Raw genomic sequence first — 25,244 nt, 5'->3', positions numbered from 1 at the left:
CCGCTTTATTCTTCCAGTACATCTCCTTTCATGGATTTAGATGGGCCATCTGTACACAGAAGGGGAAGAATAAGGAGGGAATGAAAGAGGAGGAGAGGAGTTTTTTTTTTTTTTTTTTTGTTCTCCAGTTTTCTATGCATCGCCGGAGCCGCTCCAAACGCCGCGGCACAGCGGCGCTGGTCTGACTGGTCACAGAGCCGGTCTCCACTGTGAATCTAGGTCACAGTTTGCAGCGGGGCATATCCTAATTAACAGTTCTCAATGTGCACGTCTACGTTTCAGCTCTCTAACGACAAGGCATGCTCATGTGAAAGGGAGAAAAAGAAATTTTGCAAGTCGAAATCACAGCTCTAAATCTTAGATTTTTTTATGAGTAATTTGCATAAAGATATTGAAAAACTTTTCCCAACTACTTGGGGGGAAAAAATTCAAACGGGAGAAAATGAAATGTAGCGAAACTTAATTACTGGACCATAGTTCACACTCATATACTTTTCTTTCTCTGACATCACTATATTTTTTTACATAGTAAAAGGAAAACAGAAACTTGTCTTCACATCCTTTTTTCCCAATAAAACTTTTTGTCATCTCCAAATTATTCCTGAATGTGTGACAAAATAACTAACTTGACTGAAACACCAGCTTATTTTAGGAACACGTGTCTATCACAGTTCATATTTGTCAAATTGTATCTTTTAAGTTATTTCACCAAACGTAACATTTCAGGCTCAAACTATCGCTCCTTCGTTTAAATCTTCTGGTGCAGAGAAAATACACACACACACACACACACACACACACACGCAAAGGGTACATATTGTTACAACACCTGGTACATTTTTATCCATGCTGGCCTTTTTCATATCAGACCAAACAGCTCTCACAGAACTTTAAAGATTTATAATACATGCTGAGCTGAGTTTGATGTACTTGCTGGATTCCCTCTGTTGCATTAAAACAAAGATGTTGTGAAATGAGGCACAGGTTTCATACACCTGTTCAGACATCTTGTGTTCGTGTCCCACATATAGTCTGATCGAGAAGAGTTTTCTCTGAGTGGACAGAGACCTGCTCTTCCAAAGGTCTCGGTCTGCTTGGGCGACAAAAGGCCGGGGCAGCACAGCAGACCCGAAGGCTGCTACACACTGTGCCGTTTTGGCCGCGTTGCGTGTGTGTTCACGCTCACACAGCCTTTAATTAAAGTGCACCAGAGTACGTTAGCGAGCGTATCAAGTTCCTGCTTTCCAGCGGACCCGATCTGATAATTTGGCCACGCACGGCTTCACCCTCTTTCTGATCACTTCCAGTTACGCCTGTTTCTCGTTTTCCAGGCATTCCTAACTGTGTGTATGACTGATGCTGTGCTCCACTCATGTTAATTAGGCCCACCTCTGATTGTTCTGGGTGGGTCTTCTTCCCCTCCCCTATGTGTGCCACTTTCTTCTGTTTTCTGTTTGACCTACTCACACACATATAGAGGAATCCAAATCTAAAACTCCTCTTAAATGAAGAAAAAGCTGCACCAGTGTAATCATTTCATCTGATTTAAGAAGAGGCCATGAAGAAAGCATGTTATGAACACTGTCCTCTGGTGCATTATACAATGCACAGTCGACATTCATCTGCTTCATAATCACAGTTCCTAAAGAACAAATTCCCCAAATATCTTAAATTCAGAATTCATATTTCAACAGCTTCATTGACAGATCATATGTTCCCCTCCCCAACAGTACTTTCTCCATCATAACAATTGGAGAATGAAGTGTCACACATCTTTTTGTTGTAATTCTGATGGGCAGATGCTGTGCGAAGAGCTAATTAAAACTGTACCGGGAGTTCAGCAGTGAATAATTAATTGCATTATGACTGTACTGCCAGATGATCTGTTTAATATTTCTCAATATAGAAATACGGAACGAATGAGCTCGGGAAAATCTCCTTCAAAAAGCAGCAGTTAGGGCATCTCCGCAACCTCTTAATCAACTTCCACAGCAGCTTTTTCCAGCGATCTCATCATCCTCCCCGCGTCTTCGTCTGTCTCTCTTTTGCTCTGACACACACACACACACACACAAACACACACACACATATTTAGCTCTAGCCTGGTATTTCCCCTCTGCTGCGCACGCTGAAGCTTTGATGTGAGGCATGTTAATGACTATTTGGACGTTTTGAGAAATCTTGTGCAAATTAATTTTTTAGCTCAATTAATTTCACAGTGTCTCTGGCACGGACAGGTGTAAATGAAACCTGACACATCAAATCATCATCAACAGTGCAAAGCAAGGTGGGACGTGCACAGCCGCACAAGCCGCGGACGAGCATCTGAAGTGTAAAAACGACCGAGCGGCATTAACGGCATTTGGCTCGGTGTATTGACGGAACAGGTACGAGCACCTGTGCAGGCCATATAGTCATAATGTGCAAAACAGGGAAAAAAAAGAGTGTCTGCTCGCAAGACTTAATATTATTCAAGAGAACATCGGTAGACACATAATTATGGATACACCCATCTCTCCATTTCTTAACTATATATGCATATCACTGAGGATGGTTAAGAGCTACAGCTCCATCTGTTAGAGTCATAAAATTCACCTTTATCCAGTCAATTAGAGAGGTGCTAATGGAATCCATCCATCCATCCATCCATCTAACCATCTAACCTTTTCCACTCTGCAAAACTCCCCAAATTAGCCACGCAGTGTTGTCGTGTCGAGTACTTGCACCTCATCCGGTTCGAGCTGGAGCTCGCAAATCTTTCCTCTACGTGGATTTTGTTTGTTGTCACTGTGCAGACACGTGTTTTCCACCCACAACCCAAAAGCACGCGCCTGATTGTAATTGCTCAATTCGAAATTGTCCACCGGAGTGAACGTGTCTGTCTGTGATTGTGCGATTGTGTGATTTGCTCCGTCTCTGAATCTTCTGGGATTGGGGTTGAAGCGGTGCAGAAGGTGGACGGATGGACCTTTTGAATTAACTTCATAAATGCTCTGTGAGCCACAGTTAGACAAGCAATGCTCACAAAGTGACAAATGTGGGCACTAACATATAAAAAAGAAAACCCTTCATTGTATTTAACAATTTATGAAACCGCATCAATTTACATTAATTACACATGGAGGTATAAATAAATGATAATGATGAACAATTAATGCCGAAATTTGTCTCTACAATAAAACACTTAAAAGATCTCTCTCTGTCTCTCTCTCTCTCTCTCTCTCTCTCTCTCTCTCTCTCTCTCTCTCTCTCTCTCTCTCAAATGTGGGTCTTTGTACCAGAAACAAATTACAGCAAGCGTTCTGTTTGTGGTTACGCACAGGACCACAGAGACCACAGCCCCTGTGTTGTCTGTGTTGCTGGCTGTTTTGGCACGCTGCCAATTGTCACAGGAAATCAGGTGTGACAACGTGTGATCAATGACTATATTAGCATCCAGTCTGAGATCAGAGCCTCTCTGCGCCGCCTATTGCGCCGTGCGTTGTTACATTAACTTGTCTTCAAAGGGCAGAGATTTTTTTTTTTTTTTTTGCCCAATGGGGAGGTGAGTGAGAGGAGAGCTCAGCCATGCCAAAAAAAAAAAAAAAGACAAAACCCGGTCCATAATCTCCCGTGGCAGTGAGGGGAAAGCGCCAAGGAGGAAGGAAATATATAAATAAATAAACAAACATCCATTTTCCTCTCGGATGAGAACGGTGTGGGAAAAGCCTCAAAGTCCTTCATGGAGGACCTGTATCAAAAAAAGTCCCCCAAAAATCAATAAGCATGCATTAAAGACACTTGACAGCACAGCTTGATTTTTATTTTTTTTGTGACTCCCAAGAACAATTTCCTCAGTGTAAACCAACAGAATTCCCGCGCTATTATTTTTTTTTGCACTCGGATGAATGTTAAGCTTATTTCAAAAGGCTCCCTGATTAAACATCCTGCTAATCTTGTCGCGTTCTATATTAAAACTCCAGAGCGCAAATCCATTCACTGCTGAAAGTGAGGGGAGGGCAAACGGAGAAAGTGGGCTTGCCGTCAGTTTTCAGGGTGAAATGTCAGATGCGAGGATGAGAAGCGTGAGGGAAAAGTGTCACAACTAACTGAGGTTACAAATGCGTAAAATGTCCACATATCAACCACGACAGAAATCTGAGCACTCCAATTTCCTCCTGGAAGTGACAGCCAGCGAATATCAGGATGACGTCTCAGCCCGATCGAATTGGGCTTTTTATAACAGAAACACAGTGAAGGTAGACATTTATTCACATATATTAATAGATCGATCGGAGCCGGGAGAGAGAAAGCATTACCACTTGATACTCTGGAGTACAGGCAGGGTGCAATTTGCTTGAGAGGGACGGGGTGATTACCCACTGGTTGATGTTTCCCTCATTTCCTGAATTATTTTTGTACTTTGTGTGAAACTCACACGTTCATGTGTGAATTGACACTCCTCGCTAAGCACTGTTTGCCCTGCTCCACATGGGTTTGAATTCAAGATTTACAGCTTTTTTTTTTTTTGGATTCTCTCTGAAATAACATATCTCGCTGTCAGTAGATAATATTTGTTAAAGCTATAATTGTGCACTAGTGAGTCTCTGCATAATTTTTTTCATATCTGCATGTTCTCACTGTAGTAAATAACCTAATTTTTGCCACACATTTGAAGCTCATCATATTAGACATCCTCTCAGTCTCATCATGAATGGCAACATCCCAGTAGGTGCAACAAAACACAGACTATATTCTTTTCACAGATTTTCGAATCTTCTCAAATCGCTTGTCGGGGAAGTTCCTCCTGGAAACGTGGAGATGTCACCCCAGTCCACGGCGCAGAGTTAAGCTGCTCCGGTCTCTCCGTGTAATCCCAAACTGACTCCACAAAGTTGGGATCCGAGCTCTGCAGGGGTCATGCCATCCGCGACACGACTCACCGTTCTTCAAAGTTTTTACAAATCGCGTCGCTGTGAATTCTGATGACGAATTTGTCGTGATCTGCTCCGATTAATGTATTGAAAATGATACTCCATTGTTGAACATCCATGTGGATTTATTTCTCTTCACTTTTTGTTAGATTAGAAAATATAAATTAATATTAGTCATATAGGACAATCCCCTGATGCTTATGTCTCCCCGTGTTGCAAACTATAAATGCAAAACTGTGAAGCAGCGCTGTGTTTATGCTGCACTTTGAGCTGTTTCTTCCAAACCTGTAATCCAAATGGGAGTCACAGTGGCAGTTTTTAAACTGTGATGTCCCTTAAAGGAACACTGGACTAATCCACTCAGACACGGTGGCTGAAAATATCTCGCTGACTCCATTTCATCCTCAAACCACTGCAGAGGGAAGTACAAAGTGGAGCAGTGTTCATGCACCTCTTAGGCCTCATTGAAAAGACAAACGCTTTAAATATCAATGTCCACGTTGATAGAATATTATATTATATAACATCAAATTATGCTGAGTATCTTTGACGGCGTCTCAGTAAAATGACAAATGAAAACAAAGATGACGTAAACGGTACTTTAGTTTACTCCATTTGCACGACAACTGTTGAGTGAAAACACATTGTTTTTGCATTTCAGGAAAGTTTTGCGTTCACACGGCAACGTGCTGGGCGCTGTCGTTTCTTTTTGTAACGATAACGCACACACAAGCACGGAGAACAATGTGCTGTAAGCATTAACAATGGGAGCGCACGGACATTCATGTGGACAGACTTAAAAAGAAGCGTAGGAGGGAGAAATAGATAGGAACCACTCAGCTAGAGAATTGAAACTGTCCCCCTGCAGTGAATTAATTGATGACCCAAAGTCTCCAGGAGACATGTGGAGCATGAATGCACAGCGCATTTAAATATAATTCATCCCATTACAGTCTGTCTTTTGCAAAATAGATATTGTGCATGTTGAGAAAGCAACTTCGCAAAATACTGGACAACCCTAACAGTATGACAGTTCTAGGAATGATAGTCATCAAAACTCTACTTTTTTCTTGTACAGTATGACAGCTGTGTGACGAAGCAATTCGTTTTTCAAAACAGCCTGTAAATCTGTAATCATCCGATCAACAATGTTCCGCCGTTTTTTTTTTTTTTCTTCTCCTGCCGAGCAAAACTACGCAGCGCAGCATCAGATGTTTTACACCAGATGAGCAGAGTGCTTCACAGAGCAGCGTAAGGCCGCTGAACATTCACACCTCCTATGCACGCCTTTACATTCACACCATATTGACATATATGTGATGAGTTACACTCACTCACGGGAAACCAGTTTTTAACAGTATGCGCGTGTGGCTGACACTGGCAGAAGAGTGACATCAGTGAGCGCTTGTTTTACCGCAGACATGGAGACCGCAATGTCTCAGAACACTCGGCATGGCTCAAAGCAGACAGGCCCCGGCGATATGTAATTCACTATGAGGACAAACAGACGCTGTGTGTGTGGATTCTGCAGAAACAAAACAACAGATGAGAAAATAAGAAGAGTGATGGAGGCAACCAGGGAGGGGAAGTGGCAAATAAGAGACAGAGGCAGCGCGCAAACACAAATAGAAACAGCGACAGTCAAAGGAACATGAGGATGGACAAGAGCCGGGAAAGAAAAATAAAGCCGTAAACAAAGGTAATGGCTCTCAGTTTCAACATGTGAAGTGCCCTTTAGTGAACCTATTCCCTGTCAGGCCTGCAGTGGCGGTGATGTACGACAACCGACTGATCACTGCTGGACTCCTGAGCCGATGACCTCTCTCCTGCGAAGCTCTCCGTTCCCCCACTAGAACCCAATTTAGCTCTTCAGACTCACCGCGGTCACCCAAATAAAGGAAAAGGCCATGCAGCCACAATCAGGAGGAAGAAGCAAAGGACAGAGGAAGGACGGCCATAGACTGCTGAGCACGGAGGTCGAACACGGGCCGAAAGAAATATGAGCGAGAAGCGAACGCTGAGCTCGTTTTGTAACGTGATAATTGTAATCAACGGATCATTTACAAGCAAGAAATGTGGGAATCCAAAAACACTGGTTTTATGTGCTTCAGTCCATTATTGGATATCTTTTAGTGTTTATTAACTAAGACTCAAAGTGTTTATTATTCTCTAAGCCAGGGGTGGCAAACATAAGGCCCGTGGGCCAAAACCAGCCCGCGAAAGGCTCCAATCCGGCCCGTCAAACCACCGAGCAAATCGTAAAAAATTCAGAGAAAAAGAAAATAAGGCACTTCACTGTATTTTGCACCAGACATTATAGTTAAAAGCAGCTATATGTTGAGGCTGCAGTCATTTTTAATAGTAATTCTTATACAATAAAAATATTTTCATCATGTTTATTCTGCACCGCAGCAACAACAACAGTATTTTATTTTAAATTTAAAGCTTATCATGGTACTCTTTTACTTGTCCGGGCCACTCGAGAGATGAAAGCGGACTGCATTTGGCCCCTGAACTAAAACGTGTGTGACACCTCTGTTAGACCCTTCCAGTCTTATCTTGTTGAACGTGGCGACACCCCACAGTCTCAGCATGAGCTCTGTTGAGGGTTTTCATTTAATTAAATGTGAAATTCATGTCCTCATTACTCAAGAAGTGGCTCCTTGTCCGCTGGCTGCTGCTTCAAGTCATGTTTGTTGTCATTAGTGTAAATTTTTTCCATAAACACGTGTAGATTTCAATAAACAAAATGAATTAGATTATGAGGGAAAGACATTGGAGTATTGGGTACGCAGACGTGTGAATGCCATTTCTCCCAATCAGACGACTGCCTTCGCTTGAATAATCAGACAATATCAGAAATGTATGATTGGATTTTTAATGTGCATGTAAACAGGCTCGTTTTGTGTCCCCGATCTGATTTGTGCAACAAGAAATGTCTCAAAATTAATTCCGAACACAAAGATACATGTAACTTTACGTCTTACTCTTGAATACATTTCTGGTGTAACGTCAGAGAATAAACATTCATCTGGTATTAGAATAAAAACTACCAAGAGTAGAGCACAATAATAGCATGTTTCTGTCAACGTGTCGTCTCACTTTCCTGCTCATACTCATGACTCCAAGTGCAGCGAGCGGAGGCATTGTGCGCACTCTGCACAACTGCATGGGATTCCCGCAAAAGATCCTGTCTTTTTGAGTTCACGTGCAGAAATTCTTCACGCTCCCAGTTTCACGGCGAGCGTTAACAGCTCACTGAGCAGAGTGTCACCATGCAAATATGAGAATGAGAGGAGATGACTGCAAAAAAGCCTGCAAGTGTGACACGGTGAGAGTACGGGAAACTACCGGGGCTGTTCAATTATTTATAAGCAAAGATTGTCTGTTTATCAAACTGACGCCTGGAGCGTCGGCCATGATTAGGCTCAAACAATGGTGGTCTTCACTGAGCAGTGCTGATGCAGCTCCTGAGACACCGGCGAGATATGGGTAACGCACAGGCAGCGTCAAAACCAGCAGAGAAGTGTGTCCGTGTGTGTGTGTGTGTGTGTGTGTGTGTGTGCGCACAGGCAGACAAGACCAAAGCTTGATATGTGACACTTTTATAACAGAAGCAGGTAACATATTAGCACCATTTGCAATAAAATGTAAATAATTATCACCTGTTTATTAAGGTGATTTAATAACTAATCAGAAAATATATGTTGCATGGAATACAAGATTGACACACAGTATCTTGACAGGTGCATTGGATTGTGTTGTAAAGTGTTTTGAATCTCGGGCAGCACAGCGGTACACTGCTGCTTCACAGGGAGAGGACCTGGACTCTGAGCTGTGAAGTCTTTTCATGCTTTCTCATTTGTTTTTTGTTTTTTTTCTCTCTCTCTCTCTGAGTTTCCAGCCGACTCTGAGTCAAAAGATGTTGACTGTTGACTGTCAAGTTTCAGTGAGTGTGAATGGATCGGCTTCCTGATGATGGACTCCAGCCTCATTAAACGCCCAAACAACACGGTAACTCTTTGCTAACAAAGACAGAAAACTGGAGATAAGGTGTAATGTATAACTGTTTATACGTCACTTAATCTGTTTTGACATTTAAACCTCACGTTGTTACAGTTTAAAACATCTCTCCTTAATGAGTTTAGATGATTTTGTGGGCGGAGAGCAGTCTGCTAGTTTTGGCAGTTTGATCTCGCTCGTTTTCTGGCTGTGGAAAGCTGCTTCTGAGAAGTTGTTGGGCTTGGTGATTTTATGCGTTTCGCACAGAAGAAACTGCACCCTTGTCAGCAACAGAGGTAAGCCTTGTCTTCTTCTTCATCATCATTCACGGCACAACACAAAGCTTGTAAAAAGACAGAGTGCCAGAACAAACCGGCATCACGGAGATTTGTTCAACTCCATCACTATAAATAACAGTGTTTTTTCAGCCACAGCTCAAGTGTGTGGTATTTTCTAGTCTTTCCACCAGTTTGTTTGCATTATAAGTGGGACTCTCCTGGGAGAGCCTCTCAACGATCAAGGACATGGCGTTGATAGTAGGTCACACGAGCAAAACCTGCAGAAACATGTGAGTATATGCGTGTCTTTGTTTTTAATTTATTTCATGATTTCTGAGAGGCAAACCTTTTTTACGGCGCACTTGCGATACTGCAGTGCATTTTGATATAGTTCATTGCTTTATTTTCACTGAACCTGTCTCGTCTGCCCAGATCCAACTCCTTAGAGAAACACCTATTTCTGTTTGGCCTGATGTTTGACTTTGTTCGTCTCTTGCTTGTCTTCCTCTCACTTCACACTAAACTGATCTCGTGTGGCGAGCCTGTGTGATCTCCAGGGCTGAGTGCAGCCGCTGACAGGTGTATGTGAACCAGCATCATTTTGCTTTGAGTTGAAGTGTTGCAAATCGCCGCTATGTGCTGCATGGGGAGGCATTCGTTCTCCACGGGATAAGCAATTCCAGAAAGCCCTTCAGGAAAGTTGAATTACGGCAATTCTAGCGAGACATTATTTGTTACACGACGAAAAACTGAAATGTTATAATCAAAGGTTATGAGCTCTCTGCCCCGCCATACTCAGAAATAAGATTGAGGAAAAGCTGTGAGGCTGAAGGAGCAGCATGTGGAGGGTGAGGCAGAGCCATTCGGCCACAGGTTGACTCATAAACTGAGGTGTAACAGTTTCCCGCAGAACCGAGACATTTTGTCAGAGCGGCGAAGAACAAAAACATGGGGGGAATCTGAAAATGGGCTCTGTGGGGAGCGTAAGATGGGTGGTATATGGCAGGATACAGTGGACAGGAAAGGAGGAGGCGCCGAGTCGTAATGGGGCAGGAGCAGATGCTCCAGTTTTCCTTGACAGAAATGGAGGTCAAGTGTAGCTTTATGTGAGGGAAACACAGAGAGAGGCTCAGGCACGGAGGGAAAGACGGAGGAGAAGGGGGCAGCGTGATGACTTTAAGTCGTGATAAGGGACACAGCATTAGAGAGCACAGCAGCGCGAGCTCTATCTGTCTAACTACAACTAATAAGGAGGGGACAAGGCAGTAAGGTGTCTCTTTCCATGATGGATAGAAGGGGATAAAAGGCTTTATGAGGAGCCTTAAGAGCATGAATAAGTGTAAGTGACAGGGAGGGATAAAAATAAAAACATATGTTAACTTTGCAGGGAAAACAGATGGTAATGTGGTGGCTTGAGCTGAAGAGCACTAATGGATTGAAAGAGTATGCAGGGAGAACACATGATGATCCCAAATAGTGCATCAGGGAATCTGGGACTCACCTAGTCCAGGAGAAAAGGAGTAATAAATATATAATAGCAACGCAACTATTATTCCTGGGACACCAGATGAAAAATAATCGCTGTGCATGAGTATTACAGCTCACAGAGGATATCCTCTGGGCCCCGGTAATGATTTTCTTGGAGTGGAATATGCAGTGGAGTAATGTGGAAATGCATACATCACCACGTGTGTCTGTGGCGAGAGCTGCTGGGGGAGCTCAAAGGAAAAGCAGCAACAGGGAAAGGGTTTCAAGTTCTGTTTCAGAGGAGAATGGAAATAACTGACAGAGAGGACTGGGAATTGAACTGATGCAGCCCGTTTAATTGCCAAACAGAACTCGGCGCACGCCGCACTGTGCAAACAGCAGACTTCAAAGTCAATAAATCCGACATCACCAGCCTGATTCCACGAGCGCGCCGACTACAGCCGTAGTGAGCGGGAAACCACGAGCGCAAACATGTTAACATACACAAAAGTAAACTGAAAAATAATGAATCTGGCAAGTGTGTCTGTTGAAATATAAATGGAATTAAAGGAACAAAATCAACAACTTATTAGTTCACACTTTTAGTACTGTATGGCAATTAATGGAGTTTTGCCAACTTTAACTGATGAAATGCCCCTAAAATCAGGAACACGTTGACAAATGTATAGTTAAGTCGTATTATTCTGTATATTTGAGATCAGACAACTGTTTGTTTGTTGCTCTGTCTGTTCAAGCTGTATTTTCATTGTATTTTAACTCTATGTCAATGATTCTGAACTGAATCATACTCAGGATACATCCTGAACAGGTTGCTGCACAGAAAGAATCAAAGTCGATGCTTTTAACTTCCCACAATCCCAATGAATGCTTTGTTTCAGGCATTTTCAACTAAGATTCCCCTCTTTTTAATCCTTTCTCTGGGTCTTTCTTAGTAAGCAAAAGAACATTTTTTTCGCTAAAATTAGTTTATTAGAGAGTGAATAAAGCCAATGTTGTGACGGGGTACAAAGTACACAAGTCTGCATTTCCTGTGTTGCAAATTAAATTGAACAGAGATTATGTAAATATTCAATTAATGGATCTTTATCCACATTTGTGGCACAAATGTTTCCCCTTCTGGGTCTTAAAAAATAAATAAAAATGCAATTGGTCATCTGCTCCTTCAGGGGAAGCATGCCGGTAATGACTTTTGCTCACAGCCATGACGGGGGGAGGAAGAGTCTCCACCACCTCACTCTGATCTGTGAAGAGCCGCGAGAAACGGGACGCGGAAACGTGTAATTCTGCCAAGGTGTGCTCCTGTGTGCCTGCGAGTGAGAGACGCCCCGCGATGTGCAACCGCATATAAAGAGGTACATAAAAAGAGTTAGTCTCTGCTCCCCCGAGGGGCCGTTCGTGTATGTTCACACACACGTAAGTGTGTGAGGCGCATGCAGATCTCGGCCCGGTGACCCATCAGCCCATACGCTCCGTATTCCTCCCAGAGCCGTTTCTGTCTCTTGACCAGTGTGGAAAGGCAGCGAGAACTACAGCGGCGCAGCCTTCGGGCCTGCACAAGAAATATTGTTTTGCTCGGCAGGCAGGCCCGAGGCTGTTAAATCAAGCATCATCATAAGCTTTTTATTCCCATTCATTTGCCCCTGCTCTGCACTTAAGAGCTCGCTGCAATAACAGCCGGCGTTATCACCTGAAGGAATGGGATTGCAATGAGCTAACACGTCTGCTGCTCATTTATTCAGTGGTTTCACCTCAATGCAACCATATAAAATGTCACCAAAACACCCCGTTGAAACTTGTTGAACTCGATGACACGTCGTCTAATCATCCATCTGCTCGTCAAGGAGCAGAAGGTTTGATTTTAAACAAAAATGACATCAAGCAGACATTTTTTCACAAACACTTCGAATTGAAGTCTGAATTCCAAAAAACCAAAACGCCAATTGAATCCCTCTTTTAAACTCATCTCTGCTTCTCAGATAACTGAAGCACATGCTTTCTAACATTTACGACTCTCGGTCTCTTTACCCCCAGCTGCGATCCGCTTCCCTGAAAGCCCTCCTTTCTCACATTTTGTTAGGCTCGCCTGTCACTTAATTGGGGGGTTTTTCCTAGCAAGCTGGCTTTAAAGGTTTGTTCCCCATTATCATTCCTAATGAGAAAATGAGGAGCATTACGCTGATATGTTCCACACCAGCGCTGGAAGTTTATTGTGTAGTCTGTAAATAACACAGTTGGATGTGTACTTTCCAGCGTCTGGCTGTCTGGTCTCTTTATCTTTTTGCTTTTCACAGAATGATCTGCATCTTCGGTGGGGCGCTGCAATTATAATAATGTACTTTTTCATATACAAAAAAGAGAAAATACACAGTAGAAAATACCTTCATAACAATGGAAAAGCATTGGATTTCTAAAGGAAACCCCTTTATTTATGTATCCCACCAGCAGCCCAGTTAGACATCTGTCAACCACTTCCTTCACTCCAAATTTACTCTAGTGCATTCACCGTGGAGGGAACAAGATGTTCCCATCTTTCGTCATTTTAAACTCTCACTACATGATTACATGGATTGTCACAAATTCACCCAAGCCTTCATGTCCTGCTTCATCCAACCCCCTCAGCATTTTTTTTTCCCCTTGCCTAGACAGCTGGTTGCATTGTATCATCTCAATGTCTTGCCTCACCGCGTCTACAAACCTTTTTTTGGCAACTACAAGCAGCCCAGCCAGCCAAGAAAGGCTTTTGTCGACTCCTTCGCAGTCTGTATTAATATTTACCAGGCTAGGAAACAGAGGCAGATGTCAACCATGAGGCGATTTCTTCATGTTGCCTGGTAGTGAGCCCACTCTTGTTCTGGATTAAAGCATAATCCAACCAGCCAGATTTGTTGTGTTAAAACATTTTGTAGAATGGCGAGGGGGGGGGGGGGGCTTCCCTGGCTTCTGTTCAGTCAGAAAATTCCTGAATAGCCTGGATGAAGGCAAAAAAAAAAAAAACCAAGCGACAGCATCAGTGGCATTTCTGGTTTGACATTGAGAGTCAGCATGCACAAACCAGTCAGTTCATTTTTACATTACTGCACATATAGACGATTTCTTTCTGTTTTAAATAAAACATTTTCTGCATAAGTGCTTTGGTTTCCTTAGTGTTCTTGCGTTGATCTCAAACAATCTACTTCTTATGAAGACAATGTAACATAATGAGCTTTTAAGAAGAGTCTCAATGTGCCTAAAATAGAACATTAATGTCAAAGATTTTTACACGTCAGTTTAATTGTGGCCACAGTGCTGTCCAACACACTCCTTCATTTTTTGAGATAGTAAAAATTATTGCAGTCAGACATAAAATATTTATTGAGTTTATATAGAGCTATTAAAAATATTGAGAAACTGCACCAAATGTGTCTTTGAGCGTGAGCCTAATTTTCAGCACTGGACAGCTCCCCAGGCGTGTTTCTTATTCTTTCATCCATCTTCCATACCGCTTTATTCAGCTTTACAGCACAGGGTGCTGGAGCCAATCCCAGATGACTATGTGCAAAGGCAGGCTGCACCCTGGAGACCATGTCCGTTTTTTTACAGAGCAAACAGTGAGACAGACGAACACATAAACACACATTCGTATCGGCAAGGATTCAGAAACCACTAATAATTTTATGTTTGTGTTTTTGGAATGTGGGAGGGAAAAAAAACACATATTCAAAAGGAAAACATGGAAACTCCAGGACAAGGGTGTCTTCAACCAGCTACAAGTTATGCTGATGTCAAATCTAAGCAGCAGAAGCCGTGGCTCTTCTGAACTGACCGACTGGTGAGGACCCAGTGTTTCTTGACTGGTCATTTAAAATGATGCAAACGATCCTTGCCATATCCTCCTCCTTTTATACCAAAAAATATCTACTTTCACATGCAAACTTTCAACACGCAGGAGGAATTACAAAGTCTGATGAAATATAGCAGTGCCCGTTTTAATCAGGTTTTATGTGTTGAATATTTAGTTAGTTCCCAGATAGTAAAGAAAAATGTCCCTTTTTAGTGAGAACCACTGTATTTAGTTTGTGGGATGGCATAACAGTCTGCCTGTTACGCAACGTTTCATGCAGTTATCAGTCACTAGAAGGACAGGAGCAGACTAGACAATATTTCTACTGGGAATTCCTGAGCAAGACACAAACTTTCAGCTCGAATTTCTTCTCGGGGAGATGGAGATGGATGCAGTCCTTTCCCTGTCAAATGCTAATTTGGGCTTACACTGATTAAGCTGTCCGCCGCACCACCAGGAGACCTCAGCGTGTGTGTGAGCCAGTGTGCGGCAGAGCGTATGTGAGTAGAATCTTCTAAGCTGGAGGAGACCCCATCAGCAGCGCCGGTGATTCACAGGGAGGGGAAAAAACATGAAAGAGCTGCAGAAAGCCAGTGACATAGCAGGATTATAGATGAGAGAGAAATCCTCTCTGTTCCGTCCAACAATTAACAAGAAGATAAATGCAAAACAAACGCAGCGATTCTGTCATCCGCGTGGCGCTCAGGTGCGCCGAGAGAAAGAAACGGTAGCTAATTGAATGTAGGATCGAAAGTGGAACTGAGTAATGAGACATGATGAGGCAGCGTTTTTGAGTCCTGTCAGCACTCCGGCTTGTTTCACCGTATTAATGAAGGCAAAACATTTCACAGGCTGATACCGTAGCATCTTCTCCATGAGTGAGCTTGACAGCTACTTTGAATTCAGTCATGGAAAAAAACCATAACCGATCTCCCGCAAAATCATCAGAGATCATCATTTCAAAGATTTGTCTGAGGAATCCCGTCACTAAATGCATCCACCTCCTCCCACAATACACTGCAGCATGATAACATATGCTACCTATGGGCCGAGCGGCCTCTTACACAGTCTAATAATCTCCATATCAACTGTGGGCCCTGCGGGTCTCAGGTTGTGAACTCTCACTAAGCTGACAAGAGCAGCTTTTGACCCTCAGCTCCAAACCAGCAGCCAGGCGGATCACGTCCAACGGGAGAGAGTGGCCTGACAACGATCCCGTGCCCAAGGCCCCGCGCTGTCACAACACACACACCAACACATTGTGTTTCCTTGAGTTCCTTCCCGGCAACATTCGTTGCTCTTTTTCTTACTTCACGTTGAATTACTTTTTTATTTTCTTTTGTTCTTGTAAAGTTGAAGTTTATTTTTGAGAAGTATAAAACTTAAGTTTGATATTTAAACAGTCGTTCGCCCAGGGGGAATAGGAGCAGTTACCAGGCAACCAGTGAAGACGACAGGAAGAAATCCATTAGTGAGTTTAATCGGGGGGAGGGTGTTTTGTCAGGCTGGGTTCGTTCCCTCCACTTTCAGCCTTCCAGCTAAACTAAGCTAACCAGATGCAGGTCTAAGTTTTTTTTTTTTTTTAATTAGAGATATATTAGTCCTGGGGGGGGGGCCTTTCATTGTGGTGCGGTGATTCTTGCCTCACATTACGGATATTCCTGGTTCGAGTGCGGGTTTAGGACCTTTCTGTGTGTTTGTTCTGACGGTGTGTGTGTGGTTGGTGGCCTGTCCAGGATGTATCCTGCCTCAGACTACAGCTGGCTGGGGTTTTCTGCAGCCATTCACAGCCCTAAGTGGAAAAGAAACACTAAAGAAGGTGGATGAATGAATGAAATCAATCTGGTATCAATATTTCCGATATCAATGCATTTTCCTTCACTTAAAATAAGTCATTCTGTTCAGTTTTGAAGACTTTTGAAAACAAACTCGACTGTCATATTAAGATGTGTCATCCCAAATAGAAATGATTTGATGAATAACATTAAAGAGTCCTCAGCTGCAATAAAAGAAGCAGTCAATGAGCAGTCAAGGCGCACAAAGCAACTAACAGACGATTCAGCTGCCTCCCTTCTTTTCCCACCCACTGCTGGGAACAAGCCGTGGCCACAAAACAACCTTTTTCTCAACAAAAAAAAATCTGTTTTCTGTACAAATCTGAAGTGAAAATTTAGAGTAACAAAGACACACAAAACTGTAAGCAAAAATACAAAGTTTTTCACAGGTGACTGTAGAGATTTATCCTCCAGTGAAATGCTGTCCTCCCAGAACGAGATGATAAATTAGATGACCATCTATAGGACAAATACAGATATTTACATAAGCGGACACATTATTTGTACGGCATATATTCAGGGGAGTGGGATGAGGCGAATCGCACAGTTCAGCATTAACATGAACTGTAAAAGCAGCTTATGTAACTCACACACACATATATTTTGACCTGTGGTGGCTGGTGTTGTTATGACAAGCAAAGCACAAAGTCGGATATGCTGTTAGTGATGAAAACTCTAAAAAATAGAGGTGGAAGTCACAAATGTAGGATTGTTTAGTTTGTTTTTTAAGGACAATATTTGAATCTAATGTGGGCACAGAAGTCCAAGCTGTAACGTTCAAGCTAAAGCTTTTTTTTAAATTCACTTTTATAACCCTTTTGTCACTGGACAGAAGGCTGAAAAATGTCAAATACTCTCCTGTTATTTGGGAACTGGGACATACTCATCGTGTGGAGGGTGCTTAATCTGATATATTTTGCTGCATATAAAGTTATAATTCTAAGCTATTGTGCTGTTCCAGTAGAACAGTTTTCTACATGGAGATTTGTTTTTTTCTTTTTTTTCAAACATCTTGCTCACTGGACCTTTAAAGGTCACCTGAAGCCAAGCCAGACGTGGAACATGCATACAATGCAATCACCCTCAAACATGTAAATGTGAAATACAGCTCCAATGCATTGTTTAAATCTGTGCTTTTTCTGCAGTGGCACGTTGTCTGCTGCAGCCGAACAATAAACTGTTCTCTCAATACGCTCCCTCCTGATTAATGAGGACAGACACAGCCTGCCAGATAGCTGAAGATTACAGGTACTGGTCTTTTACCTGCATGTTTAATTTTTTTGGTGGAGAGGAAATAAGTGATGTTGTGATGTTGCACGTCCATAGATGCATTCAAGGGAATAAATATCTATGAACACCAACACTGCCAGTGTTTTTGACAGGGTCCAGCTCTCCTTGCTGCCTTTGTATGAAAAATGTGAGAACAATGACCCAATAATCCATCAAACAGAGAAAGCACCAACATGCAGTGGATTCAACTTCAGTGATGAGTGAAAGTGTTTCTTTTGGGGCACATATAGGAAGATGAACCCAGGTGAAATGATAGTCCCATAAATAAATAAACATACAAATAGTTCTAGTCCTGGCTTAGACTACAATCAAGGTTTATAAAATCCGTTCATTTGTTGAAGAGCAAAGGCTGCTGTCAAACACAGGAGCATAATCAGTGCCCAATCTCAATAACTTAAGCAAAAAGAAAAAAAAAACAACATTTGGATGTGGACTAAAATCCTGAACGTCTGGGTGAAATCGTTTGACCTGCTCAGCTCGCAGCGTGCATGTTTGGCTCCATTTTTCCCTGCTGGCAGTCCTCTCAGATCAGCCGTCATGCATTACTTTTTTTTTCCTTCTTCTTCTTCCCCCCATTAAATGCCAGGCACTGCGTCTGTCTGCACCAGAAAACAACTCGCTGCTCAGAAGCCCCGAACTGAGCATCCTAAAAGTAGAGTAGATCTGCCCCGCGCACCGGAGTCGCGTCTTTTACTACAGTCTCTCTCTGTCTGCATGTCGGGGGTTTTTACGCGCGGAGAGACGGACACCTCCAGTCCCCCGACGCGTCCACTTCCAGAGATTTTTTTTTTTTTTTTTTTTTTTTAGAAAAAGAAAAGCGGGTTTGAGGACCGGAGATGTCGATCGCCGCGAGAGGAATCGATGACATCATGTCTGTGGGGGGAAGATGTAGTTTTGTGAGCCGTGAAAGCAGATGCTCGTCTGGCCTCTGGTCGGAGGATGTGATGCGGGGAAGAGCGGGTGAACCGAGGCGACCGTGCACTGTGATGGGAACGGCGCGCACTCAGACACACACACACGCACGCACGCTACGCACGCAGCGCGCACATACACATACACGAGCTTTAGGCTACTACCTGCCCCTCTTTGAACAAATAGCTCCTGCCCTCCCCGCACAAGCGCAATGGCGCACTGTGATGAAACAATCACAGCGGCGCATTTTCCGAGCAGACGCATTTGGCTGACACGCTGAAATGTGTTCCAAATGCGTAAAATGTAGCTCTCTCTCCCTCTCTCTCTCGCTCTGTGCGTGTGCGTGTGCGTGTGTTGTGTGTGTGTGTGTGTTGCAAATGAACTAAAGTGTAAATGCTGATCTGGGCACCACAACAGCAGACAGAGGAGGAGGAGGAGGAGGAGGAGGAGGACGTAATGGCATTGCAACCGTGCTGATTTTTACCCCAGTCATGTACACAGGATCGGGTTATACCAGGTGACAGTCAAGAAGAGGTTAGAAGAAGACTCGCCGGGTGGAAAGAGTGAGAGGAGCAGGAGAAACGCAGACCCTCGGAGACTTTTACTGCCTCTTCTAAAGGTTAAACTCAAAGTTCCCCTTACCTCCACACTTGTCCCATCTGAAAGATGTGTATGAGGGTCTGCCAGATCCAGACAGAGAGTCTGCAGCACCTGTCTCTTTGCAAACTGACTGTTGCTCTCCGACTGCTGAGCCCCTCCACGGAGCCCAGTCCTCCCCCGGTGTAATCCTGGACAAACCACCTGAAGCTCAGGATCTGGACCAGAACCGACGGTACCAGCACGAAGAACAGGGTCAGGCCAGACCACAGGAAGTTCTGCTTGTGGTAATAGTCGATGGCCAGCCACAGATCGGTCCCCACGTCCCAGAAGAAGACCAGCAGCGCCAGGATGATCCACAGGCAGTCCAGCCAGAGGCGCTCCTCCTGCGGTGGTCGCGCTGCATCTCTCCCCTTCCCCTTCCCCTTCCTCCGGAGGTAATGCAGACAGGCGCTCCGGCATCCCCAGTAGCACGACGAGGTGTTGCAGCAGTGGCAGATGTGGAATGAGCTGCCGTCCCGAGTGTCGTCCTCTCCCGTCCCCACCACCTCGTCCAGGTTGTGCAGCTGGGCGAAACCGGTGACGACCCCGCGACCATCGGATTTCGCTGCCATCTTTCCCTCTGATGTTCCCACCTCCTCCGGCTTCCGGGGTTCGTGACGACACTTCCCTGACACCTGTTTTGCACCCCAAATGTTGGAGCCATCTAAAAGCGGGGTGTTGGCGCGTCGCCGCGCCTCAGTCCGTCCCCAGATTGCGCACCAGAGGCGCCGCAGACGCAGCACATCTTTCCCCTCTTTCCCTCCTCTGCAGCCCGATTCCCACCTGGTTACCGTGCTCTAATCTGCAACTTCCCCCTGTTCAATCCGTAACTCGTGCATCCAGCTGTGATCTATCAGTTTTTCCCCCCTTTACCTTGCTTTAATCTCATTCCCCGCAGCTCGGTCGCTTCCCCTCTCCGCAGCTCGCCTCCAGCTGCAAGTTGAGTGCCATGAACGGAGCTCTCCACTGTCCCACACCGACGTAATTCATCCCCCCACCTCTCTCTCTCTCTCTCCCTCTCTCTCCCAGTGTCCCCTTGTCTTACACACTCTCACACGTGCACACACACAAACACACAGGCTTGTGCGCGCGCACGCACCAGCCTCTGGAGCTCAGCTTGGTTGCCATCTAGTGTCCTGCTTGATGCAGGGAGACGATCATCACCACATTTAAAAATACTTTAAAAATTAAAAATCTCCCGTTTGTTTGTTTGTTTATCTAAAATAAATCCAGTTTAACAGCCTAGAACCAAACAAAAACACAAAATACAAGCTTGGCTTCTTATGTAAACTGGTTTCATTGCTCTATAAAGAGTTTTTATGACCACACCAGCGTTTATCCATCAGTCAGTCATGTGCTGCAAGTGTAATGTTCCTATGATGTTATCAGAATTTGACATGTCTACTGAATATCTGTAACTAAGCCACCTTCTGCACACCTTATCCAAAGAGTTCATCTCGAGGAGTATCTCGCAATCTTTTTTTTCAGAGAAGCTGAGTGCTCCCTCCCACCGCTCAGATACACGTAAGAGCAAAGAGCTGGAAAGTCAGGCTGCAGGCTCAACGACTGTGATTGGAGACGGAGGCCCCGCACGGCGCCCAGAGCTGCCATGCAGGGTCATATCCAGTGTGAGATTGATTGGATCATGTCCGCTTCACCCCCGCTTCCTGCTCTGCTCTGCTCTCTGTGCCTGTTTGGATGTGATGGGAGCTGTCCAGTGCTGAACCCGTGACCCCCCTCCCTCTCACTCTCTCGCTCTCCCTCTGCTTCACTATTATGGTGAAGTGATATCTCATTAAAATAAGAAAGGGGTGACTAATATGGAGTGTTTGGGTTTCAGTAGCTCATTCAGATTTCAAGTTTCCTTGAGACACACACCACCGTCAGAAGAGTCAAGCTGCCATGACATTTGATGAGTTTATGTGGCGCCATAAACTCTGATTACCAGACGTCCCCAGACGCCAGCTGCCGTGGAAAAACAACAGATGCTATTCTGGGGGTTGTTGCTTCTATATAAAGTGAGGATGACCAGAAAATGATGGAGTTGGGTGGAGTTCTGCTCAGACCTGCTGCTCTGCTCACAGTCAGCTGATTTAACTCTTTTTCTCTTTTTTTCAACCCAGAGTAAAACATATTTTTAGAGTGATGAAACAGTGATGAAACAGTGTCCATGACCATATTAACTAATCTTTCGGGATACTTAGTTTAAAAAAAATATATGTTTGACATTTTTTGGTAAGCAAAAATTGATTGTTAGCCTGCTTTTTGTGTCATCCTTTGATGGATTAACAACCTGGATAAAGCGGCATCATAGATGAATGGATGGATTTTTCTTTAGGCGCCTTTGGCTAAACCCCGTTTTCATTTCACATCATAACAGCCATTTTTCAGAGAGAGAAATGTAAGGTTAAGTTGAAGCTTGGAGTGTCCGTGAAAAAAACAGAAATGATCTCGCCATTATGATGTTTTGCTATAAATAGCCTTCGAGTCCCGGTGAACTGTTGTTTGCTTGCTTATAACATGTGGTCAAAAGGTTGCTGGAAAATTCTTTGTTTCAGGGTGGCAGACACATCCTGGACACCGCTGGATGAAAAATAATCAAGCCAAAGCTCTTCCCCTGGGCCGTATAACAGTGAAAAAGATATTTACTTTTGATTGAATGTACACATAAGAGTATGGTAGTGTGCAAGAGACAAGCTGGATCCTCTCAGCGAACCCTGTTTCATTCAGTAGCTTTCATTTTTACCTTCTTTCTCTGCAGCGGTAAACTGCCTAAATGCCTTCTGAGCAGCACACGAGGTGCACTCTCAGGTCAGATTCTGAGGCGCAATTGCCTGCTGAAAAAGGCCTCATAGCAATAGCAACAATCAAATGAGACGACAACAAATTATAAAAGCCACTCCAACCAATTTGTCACAGGAAGCACTCTCAGACAACAGGCAATAGTCATTTCACACTCAAGTAAAGGGAAATAAAGAGCTGCAGTAAATCTAAATACAGCAACAGACATTTACAAAAAAAAAAAAAAAATCATGTTGAATATTGCTCAGAGGCTGTTATGGGCCACAAAATCCAGTGTGTGTTCAGCTCTCTCTCACAACATGTAAATTCTGCATTATGTAGGCAAAATTTTCAAGTGGAGCAATCAATAATGCTCTGTGGAGGAGCCAGCATATTTCATGTTTTGCCCTTTCAGAGGTGTAATCAATATAAATGGCAAGAAGAAAATGGCTTTTTTTTTAAACTGTCAATAATGTAAAACAACTGCTCATATCCAACACGTGAAGATTTCAGTCTTTCAGCAAGAGATCATCTATAATGTTACAGAGCTGAGAGAAATTCCCCTCTTAAAAAGAATGAAAATACAGAAATGAGCAAAACAAACATCAGTTTCATCAGTTCTGAAGGCTTAATGAGGGGTTTCCACAGCATTTATTACTTCTAAACTGAAACAACAATGCCACATTTCATTAAAAATTTAACACATAGCCTATAGAATTCTACCATTAAGCTAATAAAGTATCAAAGAGAGTTTTCAAAATCATCACCACTCCACAGGAATGCTCATTTCAAGGCATTTCTGAGAGAGATTTTGGTACAGGACCCACGTTTTTAAGTCGTCATCTTCTGCCTTTGACAGACGGCTCTGATTCACCGGACACAACCAAAATAACATCACAGAAATAGACGACAGACAAGCAGCCTCACAGAACAAAGGGCTGAAGGGAAGAAGTGACTCGTGCATGCGGTTGTCTTCATCAGAAACTGAATGAAAAGCTTGCATGGGTAATTGTGTGGGTGCTAATTGTTAGTCTTTAAAAATTTGCAGTAGGATGTTCCAAATGTCTAAAGTCAGTTCTATAATTTGACGTATGGAGGTGGCACAAACATGGACAGATCTGGACACTCATAATTTGCCTGTTTTAGCTTGAAAATTGTTTTTTTTTTTTTAATAAAGAATGAAAGCAAATGGAAAAGAAGTCTGTTACAGTATGTTATATTTAAAAAAAAAATCTACAATCATATCAGCTGAATGATTTGTATTTATAAAACCTTGATTTCATCAACACATTTGTCTGGTTATCCTGTTAAAAAGAGGTTTGTTCAGTGTAGCATCAAACAGTTTTGAAGTGAATATTTGCTTTGAAAGCTACAGCACTTCTATCAGACCATCATATTAAAAAAAAAAAAAAATCCACAGCAAAGCATTTCTTCCAGGGAAGAAGGACAGGTATTTGGTTTGTAAAGCGTTGCTGGGTTTCACATTCATTTGAGCTCTGGCATCTATATGGCGCTCCCTGTGATGTGAGCTGGAAAGGCCCAGAGCAAATCATCTATTGTGGAGTTCAGACAGGATGCAACTGAAGCAGATACTGTGCTGATCTGCAATACATCACAGAAACACACACACACACACACACACACACACACACTGCAATGTCAAAATTACATCTAAAACAAACCTCCCCGATAAAGCCTCCACTAAGCCATCTGTTCACGCTCATCTACCCCCTCCAAAAGTGTTCACCTCCTTTGGGAGGCTTCCATTCAAGGTCGATGTGGGTTCCTTCATATGCTTTAAGATCTCAGCGGGTAGATCTCCTCAATCTTTTGAGAACTAAAACAGAAACCCTCAGGCAACAGCTTCTTCCTGCTGCGTCCTCTTTCTGTAGAGTAAACCTCCAGCTGCCTTTAGGGAAGGCAGTTCACTTATGATCTTAAAAGATTGACTTAGAACGTTATCTCCATGAGGTGAGTGTGTGTGGCTTCGTAATTTTCTTGATTGTTTAATTGGTGCCTGTAAAGCATCAAAACAGTTTAAGCTCGGCTCAGGCTCGTCGTGTCGTCAATAGATGTCTCACTCCACTATCATTTTTGAGGTAAAATGTTTAGTCTGGTGTTTCTGGTGTGCAATTTGACTTCTCTGCTTTCATCCTCCTGTTTGCAATTCTCCATCTTTCAAGTTGCCCCTTCTGCTCCTCCAATCTGCCCACATTCCTCCTGGGAGCTGCCTCCGCCTCCTCCGTCTTAAGTGTGAGCGCACCACTCGACCTGACGCAGACTTTTCTCACTAGACCCTGGAGTCATTTCGCTCATTTCACTGGATACCTGAAAAGGAGATTTTCTGATGATCATTGACAGATTTTGTCCTCTCTGTAAATTCCGCTTCATCAAACACCAAAAAAAGAAAAAATGCCCTCTTTTTGAAAAACGTCCATTCTCCTGTTTTGGTCCTTGTAAGATTCTTATTGTGATATACGCCATGTTTCTCAAACCATCTCTAAATCTTTTCTACTTCATGGCAGGGTGTCTTATCCATCTGAAAGACACAACTGCCATTGGGTAATCCCATTTCCTTTAAAGCAGGGGTGGGGAATCCTGGTCCTGGAGGGCCGCAGACCTGCATGTTTTCCACGTCTCCCTGCTTCAACACACCTGAATCGAATCAAGATTCATGACCAAGTCCAGCAGAAAGCCAGATAACGAGCCTCATTGCAATCAGCTGTATTGAAGCAGGGAGACATGGAAAACATGCAGGGCTGCGGCCCTCCAGGACCAGGGTTCCCCACCCCTGCTTTAAAGGATGTGCATGGTTTGCTTCTGTATGTGATAAGTATCAAAGTAGCATTTCCAAATTTTCCCAGCAGGACAAATCAAAATAAAAAGAAAAAAAAAATCACCCTGGTAAGTCACAACATGCACTGACCTATCTATGTAATGTAAAATAAAATGTGATCCATCAGCCCGGATCACCTTTTCACATTTCTCTGTGGTCCAGTTCTGATGCTCACTGACCTTTGTTGTCGCTTGCAGCAGAAGAAATTGATCAGCAAGGGAATTTTGGCTGGTTGGTGGACATGTGACAGCTCTCTATCAGAACCAGAATTACCTTCTGCAGCAGTTTGAGCATTCTACAGTCTGTTTGATCGGGCCACTTCAAGTCAGCCTTCCATCCCCAGGTGTATTAAATATCTTCGACCATTCACTGTTTTGTTTTAGGGGAGCTTTTTGGGTAGATGCTGACCACTGCACACAGGGAATATCACAGGGCAAACGAAGAGAAAAC

The 25,244-nt window shown here is 43.5% G+C and overlaps 1 protein-coding gene across 1 annotated transcript in view; it reads right to left on the bottom strand.

The window, feature by feature from the left end:
• LOC115402198 (XK-related protein 6) overlaps positions 1–19,976 on the bottom strand; it is a 52,265-nt gene extending 32,289 nt beyond the window's left edge. Inside the window, exon 1 of the mRNA XM_030110694.1 lies at positions 19,181–19,976. Within this exon, the coding sequence (XP_029966554.1) occupies positions 19,181–19,749 (569 nt within the window). The 5' untranslated portion in view covers positions 19,750–19,976. The remainder of the gene's footprint in view (positions 1–19,180) is intronic.
• Positions 19,977–25,244: the final 5,268 nt, after the last annotated feature.

This window comes from Salarias fasciatus, chromosome 15 (assembly GCF_902148845.1).
Source record: "Salarias fasciatus chromosome 15, fSalaFa1.1, whole genome shotgun sequence".
Taxonomy (NCBI): Eukaryota; Metazoa; Chordata; class Actinopteri; order Blenniiformes; family Blenniidae; genus Salarias; species Salarias fasciatus.
The sequence above is the reverse complement of the archived record's forward strand: the minus strand, read 5'-3'. Positions and strand labels throughout refer to the sequence as shown.